Source organism: Myxocyprinus asiaticus, chromosome 34 (assembly GCF_019703515.2).
Source record: "Myxocyprinus asiaticus isolate MX2 ecotype Aquarium Trade chromosome 34, UBuf_Myxa_2, whole genome shotgun sequence".
Lineage (NCBI taxonomy): Eukaryota > Metazoa > Chordata > Actinopteri > Cypriniformes > Catostomidae > Myxocyprinus > Myxocyprinus asiaticus.
In genome coordinates, this window is record NC_059377.1 from 16,747,501 (window position 1) to 16,770,222 (window position 22,722).

The 22,722-nt window shown below is 36.1% G+C and overlaps 1 protein-coding gene and 1 long non-coding RNA gene across 3 annotated transcripts in view; both read right to left on the reverse strand.

Annotated features, from left to right (window-relative positions):
- The window catches only part of LOC127425193 (uncharacterized), a 230,117-nt gene that overhangs the window by 112,334 nt on the left and 95,061 nt on the right, over window positions 1-22,722 (reverse strand). The window lies entirely within an intron of this gene.
- LOC127425169 (zinc finger protein 704) overlaps window positions 1-22,722 on the reverse strand; it is a 64,794-nt gene that overhangs the window by 41,117 nt on the left and 955 nt on the right. For both annotated transcript variants that reach the window (XM_051670864.1, XM_051670863.1), the window contains exon 2: window positions 18,379-18,608. In XM_051670864.1, the coding sequence (XP_051526824.1) occupies window positions 18,379-18,608 (230 nt within the window). The remainder of the gene's footprint in view (window positions 1-18,378; window positions 18,609-22,722) is intronic.

Consider the following 22,722-nt stretch of genomic DNA (forward strand, 5'->3'; position numbering starts at 1 on the left):
AGATATTCTCTCATTATTTGCTTTAAAGCTGTATAATAAAAAGTCCAATCATCCCTATTTCTAACTTCCTAAATAACAATTCTCTTACAATTAAAAATACAAGCATGTTCTCATTGTCTTCCATCTTTGGTAACATAGTGTTAGATTTTTTTATGACCCTTTAAGCATCTTTGTTTTACTCAGAAACTGACAAATAGCAAATTTCTATTTGATTTTATGTTTACTAGTGTTTAATGAGTGTTAATTGGTACTTTATACATTTATACTTAAACCAAATATGCAATGAGCAATCCATAAGTAATCAGATTAGATTACCTAAAAAGTGTAATCTAAAATATTACATTAATGCTTACACTTTCAATTGTGTCATTTGTAATCAGTACCAGATTACATTCCTGAAGTAATCTACCCAGCAATGATAACTATAACCTTTTATCACACAAAACAATCATAGTCCTTACAAGCAAACGTGGACATACCAATTATGCATAATAAAGGGAACACAGCTCACAGTAGGGATGGGCAATGAGTACTCGAGTACTCGGACATGGCAGCAATGATCAATCATGAAAACGATGATCGATAGTGATTACGCATGATGTGACTTTTCACTTAATTCGAAATCCAGTGACAATTACCTGACAACTAAACACACAAACAAAGAGAGAGCTTATTTTTAATTTTGAGATTTATTACGTTGTGGTTTTGAGGGGTACATCGATTGTCAGAAACGTCTCATAGCAACCAAACTGATACAACACTGCAATGCTATCATTACGATAATCAAAAGAGGGTGTAATTAACCATGTTTTGAACACCTGTCTCTGCAAAACGTTTGCTAAACACGTTTTATTATCATTTCATGTAAGAACTTTGACTCGTTAATGGATATTATTTAATAAAAGTAAATGTTTGTCACTGACCTTAAACCTCCCAGCCCTGCGTGAAGAAACACGCACCTGCATCTCGACGAAATGGGAGCTGAAGATTTCTGCACAAGTTTCCAAGTTAGATGTCCAATATAAAGTGTCATTCCATTGCACTTTCCCCAGTTAAAGGTGGAAATTCAGACTCTCCGAGTTGAATGGAGCAACAACAATACAGAGCATTGCGGCTTTTCTCACAAGAGCGAGCATTTGGGGACTCACACACACACCAGGCGCATGTGGCAGTGGACTCAACGTGCTGAAGCAACGCATATACAGCAGGCGAGTGTTTCAAACAGCTAGACAGAGCTAGACAGAGCACAGCTAAATGGAACACAATGCAGGTCTTCAAACTGAAATTCAATTTAACACGCATATTAAAAATGCAATGGTTATGGCGTCTCCTGTTATTTGAAAATTAACGGTTCAGACAGTCACTAAAAAAAGTGGTGCGTGCTTACTAAGATTACTACGGTAACCTGAAGGAAGAACAGACAGATGTGCGTTGGGCACATGCTTTCAGAGTTGGACAGCGAACCTTCACATAATGATAAAATATAATGCATTATAGTTTGAATCTTTTGTACATTTTGTAACATATAATTTTATAACAGCCTATAATAATGAATAGACGACACACTGGAACAACAAGGCACAATGCAGCAGCCATAGATGTTTGTCAGACATGTAATTATATATACAGTTTTGAACATGTAATCTCCCCGAGTACTCAACAAGTACTTGAGTAATTAGTCCGAGTACTCGAGTAGACAAAATGACCAAAACGCCCATCCCTAGCTCACGGCAGGCGATTCGAAGTTGAACAGTATCTGTCTCTAAACAGAATGTTGAAGGTGGGGAATTTGTTGCAAAAGCGCTGCTTTGATGGTTGTAGCAGCTGCACTTTAAAGCAGATGAATTTAGAAACTTTTTGGAGAGGGAAAATATTCAAGCTAAAAGAAAAAATACCACTAGTATTAAAGGGATAAAACCACTAGTCAACTATCCTAACCCATATTTACACCAGAACAGACTCTGGTTGCTCTTGGAAGCTGTAACACAAAATCTAATCAAGTAAAATTTCTAAACGCTGCACGACCTAAAAAAACTGTGATATTAATTACACAGTGCACAGGCAAAGTTGCAGTGTCGTTGTGCAACAGGCATTATAAGAGGGATTCATATTCTCAGTGACACTCAGTGCAAAGCTCTGCTACTTTTACTACAGATGGAACTCCATCAGGCATTGTTTAAACAGCTGGAACACACCACATTGTTGAAAGAGACGACGAGAGACCAAGAATAGTCAGGACAAACCTTTACCTGAGTAGCAGTGCTGGCCTTTACTGTGGTTAGTCGTAGCCCACTTGAATATTTGTGGTCAGTTAAGACTTTCCAAATGAAAATGTGTTATTTAAGTGTAGGAAATATGGAACAGTATAACATTATGCGGCAATAAATCAAAGTCATACACATGTAATTTATACAGTGCTTTTTTGGTTTATGCTTGGTAATCTTGGCTTAACAGGCCCTAAACCTCTGGAAAAGGGATATAGATTTTCCAACAACCTTTCTAATCACATATAATGGCAAATCAGATATTTCAGCACGGTTGTATGAAAGGAATTACAATATATTTCATTCTCATACATTTAATTTATATATATATATATATATACACACACAAAGTTGAAGTCAGAAGTTTACATGTACCTTAGCCAAATACATTTAAACTCAGTTTTTCACAATTTCTGACATTTAATCATAGAAAACTTTTCCTGTCTTAGGTCAGTTAGGATCACTACTTTATTTTAAGAATGTGAAATGTCAGAATAATAGTAGAGAGAATTATTCATTTCAGCTTTTATTTCTTTCATCACATTTCCAGTGGGTCAGAAGATTAAATACACTTTTTTAGTATTTGGTAGCATTGCCTATAAATTGTTAATCTTGGGTCAAACATTTTGGGTAGCCTTCCACAAGCTTCTCACAATAAGTTGCTGGAATTTTGGCCCATTCCTCCAGACAGAACTGGTGTAACTGTGTCAGGTTTTTAGGCCTCCTTGCTCGCACACGCTTTTTCCATTCTGCCCACAAATTTTCTATCGGATTGAGGTCAGGGCTTTGTGATGGCCACTCCAATACCTTGACTCCAAGCCATTTTGCCACAAATTTGGAGGTATGCTTGGGGTCACTGTCTATTTGGAAGATCCATTTGCGACCAAGCTTTAACTTCCTGGCTGATGTCTTGAGATTTTGCTTCAATATATCCACATAATTTTACTTCCTCATGATGCCATCTATTTTGTGAAGTGCACCAGTCCCTCCTGCAGCAAAGCACCCCCACAACATGATGCTGCCACCCCCATGCTTCAGAGTTGGGATCTTCGGCTTCCAAGCCTCACCCTTTTTCCTTCAATCATAAGGATGGTCATTATGGCCAAACAGTTAAATATTTGTTTCATCAGATCAGAGGATCTTTGTCCCCATGTGCACTTGCAAACTGTAGTCTGGCTTTTTTATGGTGGTTTTGGAGCAGTGGTTTCTTCCTTGCTGAGCAGCATTTCAGGTTATGTCGATAAAGGGCTCGTTTTAATGTGGATATAGATACTTGTCCACCTATTTCCTCCAGCATCTTCACAAGGTCCTTTGCTGTTGTTCTGGGATTTATTTGCACTTTTTGCAGAAGGAGACAGAATGCGTCTCATTCCTTAGCAGTATGATGGTTGCGTGGTCCCATGGTGTTTATACTTGCATACTATTTTTTGTACAGATGAACGTGGTACCTTAAGGCGTTTGGAAATTGCTCCCAATGATGAACCAGATTTGTGGAAGTCCACAATTTTTTTTCTGAGGTCTTGGCTGATTTCTTTTGATTTTTCCCATGATGTCAAGCAAAGAGGCACTGAGTTTGAAGGTAGGCCTTAAAATACATCCACAGGTACACCTCCAATTGACTCCAATTGGCCAATCAGAAGCCAAATTGGGCTTGACATAATTTTCTGGAATTTTCCAAGCTACTTAAAGACACAGTTAACTTAGTGTATGTAAACTTCCGACCCACTGGAACTGTGATAGTCAATTAAAAGTGAAACAATCTGTCTGTAAACAATTGTTGGAAAAATTACTCTTGTCATGCACGATGTAGATGTCCTAAATGACTTGTTAAAACTATAGTTTGCTAATATGAAATCTGTGGAGTGGTTAAAAAATTTGTTTTAATGACTTCAACCTAAGTGTATGTAAACTTCTGACTTCAACTGTATATATAACTGTACCTCAAATACAGTCAAAATAGTCTATACAAAACAGTATCGGGGGCCTAGACACAGCCAAAGCAGTTGTGTCTGAGGGATCTTCTACCAAAATATTAAAATATTTTATAGAGTTAATCAATCAAGTGCAATTGGATATGAATGTTAAAAGATCATCTGTTAATTTTTAAGCATTATGTTAACATTTAATTTTTACAATCAAATTATCTGTATATTTTGGTACATTCAGATAGCAAGTTTGGGGGCATAGAAGCCCTTGTGTTTGAAGGAATGATACTGTATGGGGGTTCAGGGGTATCCCCTGAGAGAAAATGTAGCAAATGTAAAAGTCTGATGGACCATTTTTATATTTTCATTAAAGTGAGAAAGACAAGGCTACAAACTAGTCATTTTATTGTCTTTCCTTGTCATCCATGTCAGAGATGATGACATCTGATTAGTTTCACAAAATTAGAACAGAAATGTGTTTATTTTTAAAGGCTCGTAACATGCTGATAAATAGAGCTAAATTTAGAAGGAAAACAGGTTATAGTCCAAAGGCGCTCTGGAACCGCGTTAACTTATACGGCGCCTCATGTCTACTCACTTGCGGGGAAAAGAGGCAACGCGTGCAGAGCGGGACAGGGCATAAATGAAGTGTGTTCGGTGCTAGAGACTGGACCAGGACCACAGTGACTGGCGTAGCCTAATCGTTAGCAAGGCAGCTAACATTAGCAACTTCATACAGTCTGAGAAAGCAGAACAGCTTGCGTTTTTAGCGACACACACCTTATAATCTAGATGAAAAACATATAGGCTAAATATCGAAGATTACTCAAAAGCTTATCATCAATATTGTGGATTTTTTATCACGATAAATATCAAGATCGTTTTATCGCCCAGTCCTACTTTTCTCGTTTTATTTACCCACTCTTTTTGTAAAGTTATGTGCTTGATTGTACAAGAAAATTTGTGCGAGTGCTCATTATTGTCATCCTGAAAATGTTTGTACATTTACTTTTTCAATATTGTTTTGTGCCACATGGACAGTGTTTTCACTTTCATTTTCAAGAAGTAAATGTGAAATAAATAAAAAAAATATATACAAACTATCCTTTTAAGATGACAAAGTAATAATTGAAATGTTGAGTAAAAGCAAATCTCGCTTCATTGCACATGTACAGGTACTAATTTTTATAAGGCACAAGATTTTGAGTGACACTAAGAGGTCTCTTCCACATCTCTTCCCACCTGCCCCTGTCACTCGCTCAGCATCTCTATCCCTCTCTCTCCTTCACATCCCTGCTATGAAGTCTCCCTCCACTCTCATCCGTCTGAACTGTGACAAAATTGATGAGTGCCACCCAAATTAAATTGGGGACAATTACGACACCCCCATGCAGAGAGAGCGTAATTAGAACATCTACATTTTAATTAATAAAGGCTTTCAGCTCGACAGAGATCAGTCATTTATGTTACCAACTACGCTGTCAAAACTGATAGGTGTAATTAGAAATGCAGAATATGTTACGCAGGTTTGTTTTAATAGGACACACTTGAGTAACTCGACATCATGATGTCCCCTGCCAGAGAATCTTTGCCCCAAACCACAACTCAAACTGAATTAATTCCTCTCAAAAAGCCACAAGAGGACAGGGATAGACAAAGACGAATAGGCAATTACTTTACAAAACATTTCAATTGAGACATCTATACCATGAGTTTTTATTTATTTATTTATTTATTTATTTATTTATTAAACAAAATTATGCAAGATAAAGAAAATTACATAGGGTAAACCACAATATGTTTTGCTAGGTGAATTACTGGCTACCATTTATTTATTATTACAATATTATTAATATTAATTAGATCTGTCAGATTTAATGCGTTAACGTGCAATTTATTAAAAAAGTTTAACGCATAAATTTTTCTTAATCGCAATTAATGCATTTACCGTTAATACACCAGCATAAACACTTGTGTGAAGGGTGGAACCTTTGTAATGTGTCCGCCCGGAGTCATTACACTGATGCACACTTCACAAACAAACACAGCGCCAGAGCCCATCTACCAAGATGAGCCTACAAGCTTAGCATAATATAGCATAACGCGGCGGTCCCATTGACATTGTCGTTATCCTCTCCTATGATAGCTCCGCGGAGGTTGTTATCTCACTAAATAAAAGAATCTCTGTAGCGCTTCCCTGTCAGTGATAAAATTATGGAGTAAGGATCTCTTAGCGCTGTATGATATACAAAACAAGCTCAGATGGGACTTGTATGGCACATTTTAATTACCACAGAAGCAAGATAAGTCTTAACTATCACTAAAACGCAGAATGTGACATTTTTGTCTGGAAGCGCTTTTCATGGTGAGTTCAAAGCTTGGCGCTGGTGTTGATGCTCTGACGTAAATAATCAACGCAGCTTCATGATTGCTGTAACAAAGCGGATAGCCACAGTCTACAGGCGGATTAACATTGCGGAGGATGAGAGTTTAAGAGATTTAATGCGCATTGCAATGAATATGCAACCTATGTGTAAACTTGTTCTTTCAATTAGTCAAACTCCCACTTACACTTTTGGAAACGTTTAATGTTACTTGAACTGGTGCTATTTCAGTGCATTTCTTGTGAAAGGCTTTGCTTGGAAAATGTTAATAAAGCATTATGTTGTTACATATTGTTTTGTTTTCCTTCCTAAGATGGAAATAAATGCATTTTGACAAGAAAATAAGTATATATAGTGTCAAATTTCAGCACTTTCAAAATTTGTGATTAATCGCTATTAACTACAAAAAAATATGCAATTAAACATTTTCATCGACTGACAATACTAATATTAATACATTTCAATGTGACTTTAAGGACATTTATGTTTACTTTTGCGAAATACAATTTTGGAACACATGATGTCCAATGTGATATCTGGGTCCTGAAGCAAAATCAGTTGAGAATTGAACTATGGCACGTTACATTTACATTAGCGCATTTGCCATTGCAATCAATTAATGCCTTCACATTCATCTGGGTTGCAGACAACCCATTTCAAAGCCTTTATCAATGTTTCAAACACAAAGCATAGCATATGATCTCATTATTGGTGTGACAGAGGTCACCATATTTTTTCCTTTATCATACAGCAGAAAGAATGCCACAGGCACACTTACCACAGCTTCAAACTAGCACCAAGCAATGAGATGCTACAGCGCAATTACATTTGAAGTGGCCCCTACACCACTGACTGATTTACACAATGATTTACAGTTACGTGACTGTCAAAGTTACACAGCCGGAACATTTGTTTCTACTCCCATGACTGCAGTACTGAAGTGTTTAATCTCATAAAATGAGGCAATACTTCATTATTTACAGTGTTAATAAATGTAAATAGACTGTTGACAGATATAAAATTGATGTTCTGGTAAGAAGTCAGCATCTGAATGCAACGTATTACACTTGTATCTAAACTATCGTAGCTACCTTTGATCTTTTAAAAAGATTATTCTCTTCAGGCAGGCATCTATAGGGAGGCTAAAAGAAGTAGGGCTGGGCGGTTTTTCCGATGAATTCGAATTTGCATATTGGAGAATCAAACAGCCACCGCTCCTTTTGCCATGATGATTGAGATAGATCGCTAATTATTGCTTTGTTCTGTGACATGTTTCAAGTGTACTGCATCTATAGCCAGCATTTGGCAAGCGATCATTTTGACAAACTTTGCTAGTTGAATTTTAATGCTAAATGATTTCATATTGCTGAACCGCTAGAGGGCATGTCTCTATATGCAAGGGTTTATGAATATACATACAAATTGTTTGATATACAATGAGTCCTTTCTAGATAAACTTGGCAATTTATTGATATCGATTTCTATATAACTTTCTAGAAAGACTTGGTTTAGATAAAATGAATACCTACACTGGCAAATAATTATTTTGCATTTTTCTTATTCTATTATTTCTGAACATCTGGGTTTATTAGATTTTAATTTATTTTATATTTACACTGTTGACAACTTCCCCCTGTGGTGCATTTGTACATATTTCTTGCACACTTTTGTTTCCTATAATGAAAAGAACTTGGATTTCTCTAACCAGCTTGCCTTGCACTCTAACAAAGAACATACAATTTGAATCATGTTGGAGTACATTTAAAAGTTGAAAAAAATCGAAAGATGAATCATCCATAAGTTTGATAAAAATCGAGATTTAATTTTTTTGCCATATCACCCAGCCCTAATAAGAAGTGGGGCTGGGAGATACGTCAAATATTCACAATATATTTGTGATAAATTGGGATGGAAATATTAAATAAAGCAACCCTGAGAATATCGCAATGGTTTTGAATGCGCTTTTTATTTGGCAATCAAGTTTACTAAAGAGCGTGTCATTATACTATTTTTTTCAACCCTTCCTTGTTATATTGCCGTTGTGGTGTTATTTAATGAAAAATAAAAATGAAAAAAACAAGCCTTAATTTAAACTATATTTTACAGTATTCTTGCATTATATTTTCTTACATTATATTTTAGTTTGCTTGATATATACTGATATTTCCAAAATGCTGAAAAATATCAAGATATAATTTTTTTATTTTATTTTTTAGCTATAATATTGCCAAGTCCTAGTGGCAAGATAACTCTTATTTGGTATGTTTAACATTGAGCTGCATCAAACACCAAGACAACTTAACAGCCTGTGTTATTGCTTTGAAAGACATAACCCATTCTTGGCCACTCCCCCTCACTGATATTCAGGGATTTTAATTAAAGCACTAATTTGCATAAAAATTCCAACACATTTCATTCCAAACCATCGCAGGTGGTCCAATTTCCCAAGTCCTGTCATGCAAGCTTGCAGTGATTTAGAGCTTCTAATGGAGAAGGCTATTATTGCTTAGCAATGAAAGAGAAACTATTCACGGATGGCCTTTCTGAACTCAATTTCCAGATCACTGATTTTATAGTGTTCTTCATCATTCTTTTGCATGCATTTTACCAAGCAAATTTACCATTGAAGTAGACCTGATTCTTTTATATATATATATATATATATATATATATATATATATATATATATAAACACAATAATAATGTAATAATGACAATGTTTTAAGTGGCTTAAATGACTAAATGTTTGAACCCTTGTTGCAATTACATGGAACTTTGTATTTAAAAGAAACACCTGGCAAAATCCACGCTGGTGAATCAGCCTTCACGTAAATTAGCATAGATTTATTTGGGATTTAAATTTAACACATTATTTTAGTACAATTATTTATATTAAAAAAATTCTATAAAAAATGCAAACATATTTAATCCTTCCCTTTGACTGTACATTACTTCTTTAAGAAGTAATTTTCCCACCATCCAAGCAATTCAACCTTGAAGTACCACCTTCATATTTTTGCAAGTCAGCGGTCAGCCCAATGAAATGAACCAGAACACGGGAATCTTAAGACTAGTTTTTCCAAAGTTGAACTATTTTTTTACTTGTGTGATCGGCCCCTAAGTCTACCTTTGACAGACTGACAAACTTGATTACAAAATGGATTGCTTTGGCATGAACTGCCATTGGCTTACGTTCAATCTATATGTAAATTAAACAAACCAATAAATTGTCTTCAAAAGCCACTTTTTCTTATTTACACTCAATGCTTTGTTCATCTGCGACAACAATGTGATGTCTTTGAATTATCTTCATTTGGGGCCTTTTTCAGCAAAAATTTATATATGCGATTATTTGCGATTAATTTGATGAATAAATTAGTGCATCATGAAATTTATTTAAATGCATTTAAAATTGACAGACAGCCCTTATCTTTTGTGCAAGCCACTAACATCCTTTCATTCATCATGTAACACAACCGCAAGTTTAACACAGAATTCTTTCAGTTTTGTAGGATGGCATACATTCAGGCATGTATTTTGTAACTTGCCGCACGTTGAGCCAATCAGATAAAGACTTCAAATCATCATGAAGTCTGAAAACACAAAAACACACTGTGTCCAGTCTGATAAGATGCTGAGGACCAACAGAAGGCTCTTGAGAGAAATTTACTGTGAGAGGGCTGGAAGTGTTGCGCTTTTCAGATGGTTATCGCATGCTTTCTAAAGTTGCAGCCCAATCACCAAACGCTCCCTGAGGAAGTTGTTTTTATTGGCAGCCACTAAACCTCCTCTTCTAAGAAAGCATACCGTTTTACTAAAGCGGCCCCCCTCAGCACTTTATTCACCCACCACTTTGACACAGCACATCCCAAATCTGAATCAACAAGGGGAAAAAAAGGAAGGAAAAACCTTGTTGTTAAAGAAAAAGCAATAACAAGGTCACACCCATAAAAGAGGTTATAGGAACCTAGTAATTTTGGTTCTATTCATTTCCTTAGCTTTACCAAAGTAACGCAAAGGCTTATTTTGATGGACTCAGGGGACTGAAGTTTAAAAGTGATAGGTTCTTTTGGTGAATCCTCCAGTGAGGTTCCCTAACTACTGCCTCTGCTATCATGGTCTCTCGCAGGTAGACAACAGATATATTTCAGGTCCCAACAAACCCAAGTGTTTAATATTTTCATTGTTAGGGGTTGGGAAGCTTGTTTTTGTCATTCTATTTAGTGCCGTTAGCTAACATTTTGCCTTGATAACGAATAAACAAAAATCTGAAATGCAGTCAGTTGGAGGAAATCCATCTAAGGGGGAAAAACATGATAATTTTGGCCTTGAAGCAAGGTGTAGCCAGCAGAATTGCAATCAGTTTGTTTCTTCCGCCTAGAGGTCTGCAACCCCACCCATGACCGATGGGACCTGACAAACCTTGGAGTTTCGGGCCAGATTCAGATAATTTTTTCAAGTATTACTTCAAGTTTGTGTTGGGTTTATTGAAATTAAAGGGAGAGTTCACCCAAAAATGAAAATTTGCTCTCATTCTCACTTTCTTTCTTCTGCAGAATACAAACAATTTTTGTAATACAAAATATTTCAGCTTTGTATGTTCTCACAATGCAAGTGAATGGGTACCAAAATTTTAAAGCTCCAAAAAGCACATAAAGGCATCATAAAAGTAATCCATAAGACTCCAGTGGTTAAATCCATATCTTCAAAAGCTATATGATAGGTGTTGGTGAGAAACAGATCAATATTTAAAGCTGAAGTTTGTAACTTTTAAAATACTTTCTCCTATCCCAGCTTAATATGCAGAGACAGCCATAAGTAAGCCATTCATAGGTTAATTTTCTTGAAAACTGTAAACACTGTCTCTGTGGCACTATGAAAATTTCTCTGTTTGTTTTGTGGGACCCATCTATACAAACACAATAACACTGACTCGACCAATGGCGTGAGTTGGGGGAGGGACTATCTCTTTGTTTGAACAATGGCAGAAGGGGGAATTTTTGGGAAGTTGTTTTGACAACAATGTTCATTTTTGCAATTTTGTTTGGTGGTGCTTGTGGCGCAGAAATTACATCAGCTTTAAGTCATTTTTTTACTATAAATTCTCCTCCCTGCCCTGTAGGTGGCAATATGCACGAAGAATGTGAATTGCCAAAAACAAAAGAAGAATGTGAAAGTGAAAATTTATAGTAAAAAAGGATTTAAATATTGATCTGTTTCTTACCCACACATATCATATTGCTTCTGAAGACATGGGTTGAACCTCTGGAGTCATATGAATTACTTTTATGCTGCCTTTCTGTTTTTGGACTATCAAAATGTTGGTACCCATTCGCTTGCATTGTATGGACCTACAGAGCTGAAATATTCTTCTAAAAATCATTGTTTGTGTTCTGCAGAAGAAAGAAAGTCATACATATCTGGGATGGCATGAGGGGGAGTAAATGGGTAAATTATCTCTTTAATGAAAAAAAAATATATGTTTTATAAATATAATATAATATAAATATTTTGATATTACAGAAATATAATATGTTAAATTTAATTAATATATAATATATTTTTTATTTTAATGTAACTTGTTTCAAGCACACGCTCTCACTAAGACACGAGTGAGCACACAAGTTAGGGGCTGTTCACACCGAATGTGTTTTTGCGTATCTGCACTGTTTTTCAATTGTTTTTTTCTGCGTTAACACGTGCTGGATGGACGTTTTTGATCATTGTGCTGTGTCGTTTGTTCAGAGTATATTGTGCATCACCACTGCATTTTCTGAATAACGTGTCAAGAAAAAAACCTGCAGATGTCACAAAGATTCGATGTTTTGAAGTAAACGTTCAGGTTGCAAAGATTACTTCATGTGACTTAATGCCCATGCAGACCTCTAGATCGGCCTGACTGGGCACGACACTGACTAAACCAATAGCGTGAGTTTGGGGCTAGACAATGTCAGATGTGGCAGAGTGTTTGAAGCTTGTTTAAAAAGGCATTATTTCTGCAATTCTGTTTGGTGGCGAAACTGCTGCAGCTTATGCACTTCCCTTTTGAAAAGTGACAAGTGTTGTTTCTTTATATTTCTAAACTTACTCACACATACACTAAAATACAAAAATCATCCACTTCCTGCTTGCAATTAGTTTGGCGGAGGCTATTTGTCAGTCTGCAGTGCTACAAGTCAGACTGATCTTGTTACAATTGCCTGTTTCCTGCTATAGAAAAATGAGAGCATTTTACTTTATATTAGTAAAGATTAATGTTGTATAGGCTACTTGTAGAAACAGTAACCAAAAACGCTTTCAAAAGACTCTCTCCACATTCAGAGACACAGCAGTTTAAAATCTTTTACAAAAAAAGTCTCTATCAGCAAAGCAGCAAAGGGAAAAGGGGTTCAATAATCACGTTGGGTCGACTAACATATAAGACAAAAAATGCTTGTGGTGTAATTCTGTAAACAAATATGATGAACTAAGCTATTTGGCATCCAATAATGCACATTAAAACAGCTGACGAGAGAGGGGAAATGTGTGCCCTCCAGACCTGCAGGTCACCAAACAAACCCACATACACCTACCTCTCCATTGTACGCTGATTAACCACAAACCAAGTGGCTACTTACTGTTTTTGCATCCAGTTCACTGTTGTATGCAATCACATCTTCAAGAGTGTGTGAACTGGTGTCTCTAATCACAATCAGAGTAGGATATGTTCCTGGCTCTTCCATGTAAAGATTTGGCCCTAAACACTCCATTCTCATCAAGGTAGGCCCAGTGAATGTTTCAGAGCAATTAATCACAATTTCAGAGTATTCATAGCCATATCCACTAGAGAGGCTACAACAGACTATACATGCAGGGAGGTTGAACCTACATGTGATCCTTTCTTTGTCAAGGGGCTCTCTATGTTCATCAATTTAAGTGCTCGGTGCACACACGATTTCACACAATACACTCTCGGCCCATGGGATCTAATGGTCTTCTCAGGTGCTCTATAAAAATTGTTCAGAGCAAAGCTCTATACTATATTTTTTTTACATTTTGAGAACGTTTTACACAATAACAAAGTGAAGCTAATCCCAATGTGCCTTTGGCATGGGCAAGGTGGAACAGTGTGACAGTTTTGCTCACATTTGCAAATAAAAATGTATAATATGCAAAAGACAAACTTCAGCACATTTTTGTGTGTGCAACAGGTTCCATTTCTGGCACTTTGAAAAAATCTGTGAACGTCACCTACTAGAAGCATTGCAACCAAGAACATGTACAATGAGTTCAAAGTCTGCATACTGCTTTGTTAAATTACCAGATCTTGAGCACTTGAGTGTATGAAACTGGTGTAATTGTGCAAACTGAATGAACAGAAATGGCGACGTTTATTATGAAATGTATGTGTGTGTAACATTTCATTCAAGCTGTCAAACCTAAAAGACAAAAAGGCAAAACCAAAAAGATTGGTATGTAACTGAAAATACATACATGAAAGATAATTACAGTATACACAATATATCATCCAGTAATGACTAGAGTAAATCATTTATGTCATTTGATAATGATTTTAGTCAAATTTAATGGAAAAATTGTTGAGATAAGTTGTGTGGCCCTGCAGAATTTTTAACAGCCTCCGGAGATGGTAAGCCCATGGTGTGTGCGTTCATACCTTCAAAGAAATGAGTCAGAGACCATTGTGCAAAAAGCAGCCCTATTTATATCTGAAAAAAACCATGATATATCAATATTCATCTAGAAAATCTTCTGATTACATGAAAATGGCATCAATCCCAAGCCTATTATCTACAATTAATTTAAGTTTTCACTAGTTTAAATGCGAATTCTTGAAATCAATAATAAAATTACTACTAGTAAAAATGCTTATTTTTTGATATCAGAAATTATGTATTACTTGATATAAAAACCGACATCATTACTCACAGAAATACCTGTTCTTGATAACAAAAATGGAATTTCAACAAGTAAAAAACATAATTCTTGATATTTGTAACTGCATTTTCACTAGTAGAATTTCACAATGATCTGTCTTTCACTCCTCATCAAAACATAATTACATTCAACTACAAATAATTTCTTGCTAGTTAAAATTCAAATTTCACATATCAGCTATGTATTACTTACTAGTAAAACAATCTTTTTGTTATCAATAATTACATTGTTATTAATGCAAATGTCCATTACTGATATTAACAATTGAATTACAACTAGTAAAAAAGCCTTTTAATGTATCTTTCAGTACTCCTCAGTTTATTGTTATCTGAAATCCATTTACATATATCTGAAATACCAAAAGTAACACAATGAAATACATTAACAGATACCAAAAATAGTCAATGTAATTCGAATGGATATTTGTACTAGTAACAATGTAATTATTCATTTGAAGAATTATAACTTTTACTAGTAAGAAGGTACAGCTGAAACTGGCATTTCAACTAGTAAGAAATTAATTACTAATGTCTGTAATAGCGTTTTGATGAGGAGTGAAAGACAGACCATTGTGATATTGTGCTAGTGGAAATACAGTTACAGATATCAGTAATTATGTTTTTTACTAGTTGAAATTCCATTTTTGTTAACAATAATGGGTATTTCTGCAAGTAATGACATCATTTTTTTATATATATAAATAATTAACATTTTTACTAGTGCAAATGTATTTACTGTAATCAAGAATTAGCATTTTCACAAGTAGTAATTCCACTGCTGATTATAACTACTGAAAATGTAATTGTAGATATCCATAATTAATATCCTGCACATGATTAAATGTTGAAAGGGCTTTTGATATTTTAGGCTGTGCAAAAAGAGAGTGGCATAAACGTACAAAATAATACTCTGGTCGCAATATTACTGTGTTCATACCACAGTAAATAATAAAAGTTAAAATATTATAAAATAATAAAACAAATTCAACTAGGGCTGTCAAATTAAAATTAAAAATTTGAATATTTGTCGAATTTAAGATAAAAAAAAATGCACAGGCGAAAGCGAAAAGGAGCATTCGAATATTGGATAAGTGCTAAGAACTGACAATGACTTACATTCTTGGACTAAAGCAGACACATTGCAATGAATAGAACAGAACACGGGTGTCTCACGATGCATTTTAAATGCTGAATTTCCTTTTAAATTGACACAGTGTCTGAAAAAATGCATCGTTTCTTCATGAGATGCTGAAAAAACAGCAAGACACGGCGCAACGGTCAAAGTCGTCCATCTAGCGCATGCTTACATAAAAAAAGATGGACGCGTTCGGAGTGAACTGTGATGGAGGTCCTTGGTGGTTGTGTGTTTACTATGCGTCTCGCTGCATAAGCATTAGGTATTCAACTGTTTCTAATGAAAAACACTGGTACCGCAGGTATTATAAAGCTTGAGTCTGTGTTAGTACTATGGCACTGGTACAGGTACTGCGTGCAACACTAAGTTAACATAGAAACGTCTTTTGAAACGTTTCTTGTTTTACATTTGATTTGAGAATATAAACTGGTTAAATCTTTTGACTATGTTCTTTGCAATAAACAATCGCTATACCGGTGCCGAGTGGTTTATATTGATTTGTTGCGCCCTCTTGTGTACGTAGGAGACAACGTCAATTTAAAAATCTGATGTCTCGAAGTTTTTTACCCCTACCTGGAATAATGTTTTTAAAATGTCAATATATTTTTTATTTAATTTTAAGTTTTTAATTTAATTTTTAATTGTATTTTTTAATACTGCATATATATTTTTTTTCACATATCCCAGCTAAGCTGGTGTCATAGTGCAGGGTCAGCCATGATATGGCGCCCCTGGAGCAGATAGGGTCAAGGGCCTTGCTCAAGGGCCCAACAGTGGCATCTTGGCAGTGCTGGGGCTTGAACCCCCAACCTTCTGATCAGTAGCCCAGAGCCTTAACCGCTGAGCCACCATTCTCCTCTGTGTTGTAATAAATTGTAATTTGTGTCAGTACATTTTTTCAGCCACTAGTACCAGTTGTAACATTTATAAAAAGTAAGAGTAGAGTCCTGGGTATGGGAGACTGCTCAACTATCCTGTAGTTGTACTTTTCTAAATAGAAATGCAAAATAAAAACCACAGAATACAGATCTCTGTCTATGTTTGTCTAAACTGAACACATCTGCCAACAGAAAGCCACTGTAATTATTTTGGGATATTTAAACATTATGCTGTTCTTTGTTCAGACCAAAACTGTGTCTAATAGACCACAGAGCTTAAACACATGCTTTAAGATTTGTGCTGCCCAAAAGAAACAGAAAGGAAAATATAAGAGTAAACATGGACACAACAACAAATGCACTGCGAGACTGAATCAACTCAAACACACACATCTAAAAATCCATTCGATTTCAGCCAGGATAAATTGCTCAGCCTTGCTGTCTGTTCAGAAAACTGTTTGTATTGGACCGCAAAACACAGACAGTCTGGATGCAGAGGTAGCGAGACAAACGAAACCATTTGTTGTACATGGAGGATTAGTCGCTGTTTTCTATAAGCATTAAAATTAATGAGCTTCATCACCAGAGCACCACTAATGTGATAACAATATATCAAAATAACACCCAGAGATATCAATAGTCAGACTATAGCAAATCAAATACACAGCCAATTGATGTGGGCACAAATTATAAACATCTTCCTGAGCCATTAAAACAATTCAGTGCTCAATGAGACTTTTTTCCTGAATGGATGAACAGAATGTAAATTGAGCATGGAGATCAATAATTCATCAACAAATAAATATTGACATTCGATTTCAGGCCTGGGTGTAGTAATAGAGTTATCAGACATTAGCTGCTTCATATTGTACTTCACACAAAGCAAGCGAATTGATTTCTGAGATCTTAGAAAAGTAAAACTCTACTCAAGTTAGGCTGTAGGCTAACATAGATAAGCATGTGTTACAAACATGCTACTGATTGTATTTTACAAACACAAGGAAAATAGCCACTTCAATGTTTTTGTAGATGTGAGATGCTTTCTGCACCGTTGAAGTGTCAGAGAGATCTTCAAAGTGCAAATGCTGTAAGGCATGAAGACCACAAGACACAAAACACCACAAACAAGACTGTATCGATATTCTGGTAGTCTATGCCTTTCTAAGAGTGCTCTAAAAGTACCATCTACACTTCACATGGTGAATACATGAAATCTAAAATTACATTTCTAATGTCAAAGACTTACTGTGGACATATCATGGTAAAAAAAACAAAAAAACACGGATACCTCACAGGGATTTGCTGCATCTAGGTAAATCACTAAAAATGTCATCCATATTTTTATATCTTATTTTTTTATCTGGTGAAATACATATAAACAAAATCCTTAATCTGGTTAAATAGGCTATTAAAAGCTTCATTTAGTAAACACTTTAATATAGAGCATTCTAACAGAGCCAAGTATCCGTTATTTCAAAATAAGAGTCCCAAAATAAGTACGTGTATTCCGAGCTTGTCAACCAGTTAGTTATAAGTCCCGCGTTATGCATCAAATCTTCATTTTTTTTCTGTTTATTACTGGGACTTGAACTGCATCTGGGATTTTGTTCATTTTGGACTCTTGTAACCTCTGTGTCTGTGCCTGTCATAGTAAGGAAAGACTAAGATCTTTTTTTTTTTTAACATTCTATGAATCAATTTTAAAAACTATCAGCCAATTAATCTGTTATTGGCATTGGTAAAATCCCCTTTCAGCTGACCTCTAATTAAGGGCATGCAATGTGGATTCAAGAAGAAACAACATTCTTCCAGTTCTCATCCCCACCTATTGGGGGTGGCGCTCACCCTGTAATCTTACCTGGCTTGCGGTACATCGATGCTGGATGAGACCACTTTGCGTTTCTGTTCCAGCAGCAAAATGGAGCGGGTGTGGTCTTTCTCCGGCTCAAGTGCCCGGCCATTTCGCTTGTGCTCCAGCACCCGTGGCTCATCCATGCTCTCCGGGCTCAGGGAGAGGGCATCCCCTCTCTGCACACCTCCATTTTGGCCTAGGGTGGGCCCATCCCGCTGGCCACCGTTGCAGGTGCTCTATAGAGAAAAGAACATTTGAGTTTCTTCAGTCTTAAAGGGATAGTTAATCTAAAATGAAAATTCTATCATCCTTTACTGAACCTCATGCTGTTCCAAACACATGTGACTTTCTTTGTGAAAACAAAAAGGAGATCGTAGGCAGAATGACAGCCTCAGTCATCATTCACTTTCAATGAATGGAAAAAAGATTCAATGAAAGTGAATGGTGACTGAGACTAACATACTGCCCGACATGTCCTTTTTTGTTTCATAGAAGAAAGAAAATCATACGGGTTTGTACTGGAACAATTTGAAGGTGAATAAATGATGACAGCATATTTCTTTTTGGGTGAACTATCCCTTTAATCACATAAACCGACTCTCCTCTCCACGTGGCCCCCATAAATATAAAGCTCTATTTACCCAACAGGGGCTGTTAATGGCAAAAAACCCTACTGTAAGGCTTATTTGCTTGCAATCACTGAGCATTATACTGTTTCAAGCTGTTAGCAATGAATGCATTGGTCAATATATACAGCAAAACAATGAAAAAATCCTATTTGCTGATTAGCTATTTGTTTAGATCTCTGCATTGCTGACAAAAGAAAACTAAACCCCCCTTGTACTGCCATTTCCACCCATGGCACAAAAATCCACCATCCATGACCACACTAATGCAAAGACGAGCAGCTTTTCCTCCTGCACATCTCATCTGCACGGTCGGCAGCCGTACACTTTTCTGTTACATTGTGACTAAAGCTGCAGTACTCAAAAACTCACACGCTACACAGAGGGCAAACTGAGGCCAAGACGACGCACGTCACCACATGCACCAGCTAATTGCATGATCATACAGCAAGCGACGTGCAATCCAGATAATTATCTTACTATGATACGATTAGTTTGACTGAAGAGAGAGAAAATGCCTATCTTGCTGAGCTTTGAACATCTGAATTTACTTATTATAATGGGGTTAAAATAGATTACTTGCCAAAATGCCTAAATACTGTATATAACTCTATTGCTAAGGGCTTAACCTCTTAAACTCAGTGGTACCACCAAAAGGGGGCTCTATATCGTATCTTTTGAAAGCTTAGAATCTGAACTTTTCATAGATAACCATCAATTCTGCATTTATGTTACTTAAAATAACAAAATAAGGCCTTAAAACATCTGTGTCGCAAATAAGTGCCACCCAGTGGTTATGTGGTAGAAATATTCATATGAATATATAACGTCTCTTTTATGCACTGATAACTGCTGCTGTAAGCCCCAAATAGCTAAAATCTGCTCTTACCTTAGGAAGTTCTCTAAAAAATGAGCCATTGTTTACTTGTCTGTGAGCTTGCTTGTGTGAATAATCCAATGTTATGTATTCGATGTCCAGAAAAAAATATGCAGTGCAGCAGAAAAAGCATGCTAAATAAATCATCAGAAATAAACATGTTATCGACTATTAATGATAAAATGTTATGCATATTATAAATCACAAAGGGGAGGATCTCAGCTTTCTAATGACACCTAGATTGATCTTCTAGTCCACTCAGAGGCTGAGATATTCGATGAAACAATGGATGTGGTGCAAGAACTGAAAATTAGACTGAATGTCTATGGACGAGCACATCTGTGAGGGCTAAAATCCGTTACAGCACCACCTACATTTCAGAAACATTATTTTTTAATCTAGTGTCTAGTGGAATAAAATAATACTATTTTGAGGGAGATGGGGTGAACAGAACCAAAATTACATGCTTACAAAATTAGTACAACAACAAACAAATTGTTTTAATTTCTATTCATAATAAGATTGTAAAAATATACAATATTATTTATGAATAACTGTAGTCTTTTTTGTATTATTTGGGGGCTTTCTGAAAAAAACAATTGTCAGTTAGTCCACAATGTGTGTAAATGTTGAGCTTTTAAATTTGAATGTGAAAAACTGCTGGCGGCAGGCCAAAAATGCTTCAGCGTTTAAGAGATAAAAGTAAATTTAAATTTCCGATGTTAAAATACGTTAATATCTTGAGAAATATAAACTCTGTGGCTCTGTAGCGTTATCAAAATATTGCTCTCTTTGTTTGAGCATCATGACCAGCTCGACACAGCAACATTTACTCAACCAATGGTGTGCATTTGGGGTGGGGCTATCTTTTTTTCTGACCAATGGAAGACGAGGGGAGTGTTCTAGAAACCTGTTTGAAAACAATATTTTTTTAATTCATTTTGATGATAATAGTGGTGCAGAAATTACACACTTCAACTTTAAACCTACCATAGTGAAAGAATAATGATACCTCATGCCAGACATAAATGCCAGGCTTTGGAACATAAAACAGATTTGTTACAGCGGTATCATGTTGAGCAAGGTTTCAAGCGACAAATCAAACATGCACAGTTGACAAGCTCAAATTTAAATTTCACACACTATTAAGTTCTTTCTCTCTCATGATACAAACACATTCCCTTGCTTTAGGCAGTTGTTTTTAACAGCCACAGCTTTCGTGCCTCATGTGAAGCGCAGTTTCTAAATGGATCAAATATGGGTCACGATTCATGTGTCAATCAACTATTCAAATGAGATTTTGTTTTTCCTAAAGATTTTGAGAGTTTTAATCAATTTAAACAGATCTCAACTGATCTGATAACAGATTTAATTTGATTTGAGAGCAGGATGCACACAGATGAGCATTCAAAATGAATTATCTACAAATGATTTATATTCTAATATTCACCAAGGAAAACAAACGCATGCGCTATGCATGTTCATCTGAGATTTGAGATATTATACTTATTATCTTATATTGTAAACACACAATAAACACATCTACTACCTTATTGCTTGAGTAACGGGCTTCGTCTATCATGGCCAAATCCTAAATCAATTTACATGAATGAAGTATAAAGCATTGGTGAATAAAGAGTCAGGTCAGTTAGACAGCTTGAGTGTGTTAATTAAATTTTGATATTAAGCAGTGGAAACAACATGGGGATGAAAAACAACCCAGCCTGCCTTTGTCTGGAAAAAGCCACACTGTAATGGCACTTAACGTGAAGCCCCTCCTTACAAAACAAGTCAACAAGTGGCATTCCCCCAAGCTGAATGGCACTCCTTTGGGATTCCAGGCATCTTGCCAAATCCCCAGATTCTGCAAGCATGGCCCTCTAAAGCACCGTTTTGTTGCCGTTATGGAGCAGCTGCTCCGGGACCATTTGCCTCCACCCTATAGTTTCACATCCTATATCTTTGTTTCCCTGTACGCACTGGCTTACATCTCAACTTTTTTCTCATCTTGTGCAACCAGAGAAGATATCAGCATGCTCTGAACACCTAAACATCACTCAATGCACATTTAGGGGGTGGAACTTTATTATTTTTGTGTGCAAGTTAAATAGATGATTGGTTTCGAATGCAAATGTAGCCTACATTACAAAGCCATCTGGGCATCAACAGATCTTGTGCCATAAACAAACAAGCATAAACTGTAAACAAGCATCCAAAGAAACTAATGCTGCATGCCATTCTTGCACATTTCAATTATTATGTGTATTTAATTCTGTATTCTAAATTATTTTAATTACTTTCCATGTTGTGGTAGAGATGTTATTAACCAAAGCCTCGCAGATCTGGTTGTGTGACAAAATGAAGTGTAGCCTAACTGGAGTCTTTCTTTTCATTTTGACACTCTTTGTTATGATGTTGCACCTCGGGCTGTATAACTTCAAAATGACTGCAATTAGGTCATTATAAAAACCCTTTGTATTTTGCAATTACGTGCAGGCAACTCGCTCAGCCTGGTGTGCAACTGTTACACATGAAGTTGAACTTGATCCTAAGCACATAAAGAGGGCTGATTAACAAAAGTGGATATATATATATATATATATATATATATATATATATATATATATATATATATATATGCAAAACCACGCTCACTGTTATAACAATGCACGTCGAAAATGTTGTGTAATACAATATTAAAAGAGCCGGGTGCAGCAGTGGAGAGATGGAGTCTGTTGTACACGCTCGCGCGCAAACACACAGATGCCTCTGCTGGCGCGTGAATGCTGCAGAGCTTATTTGTTTGCCACTGGTATCCACCCACTAAAGCCAGATAAACAGCGGCTT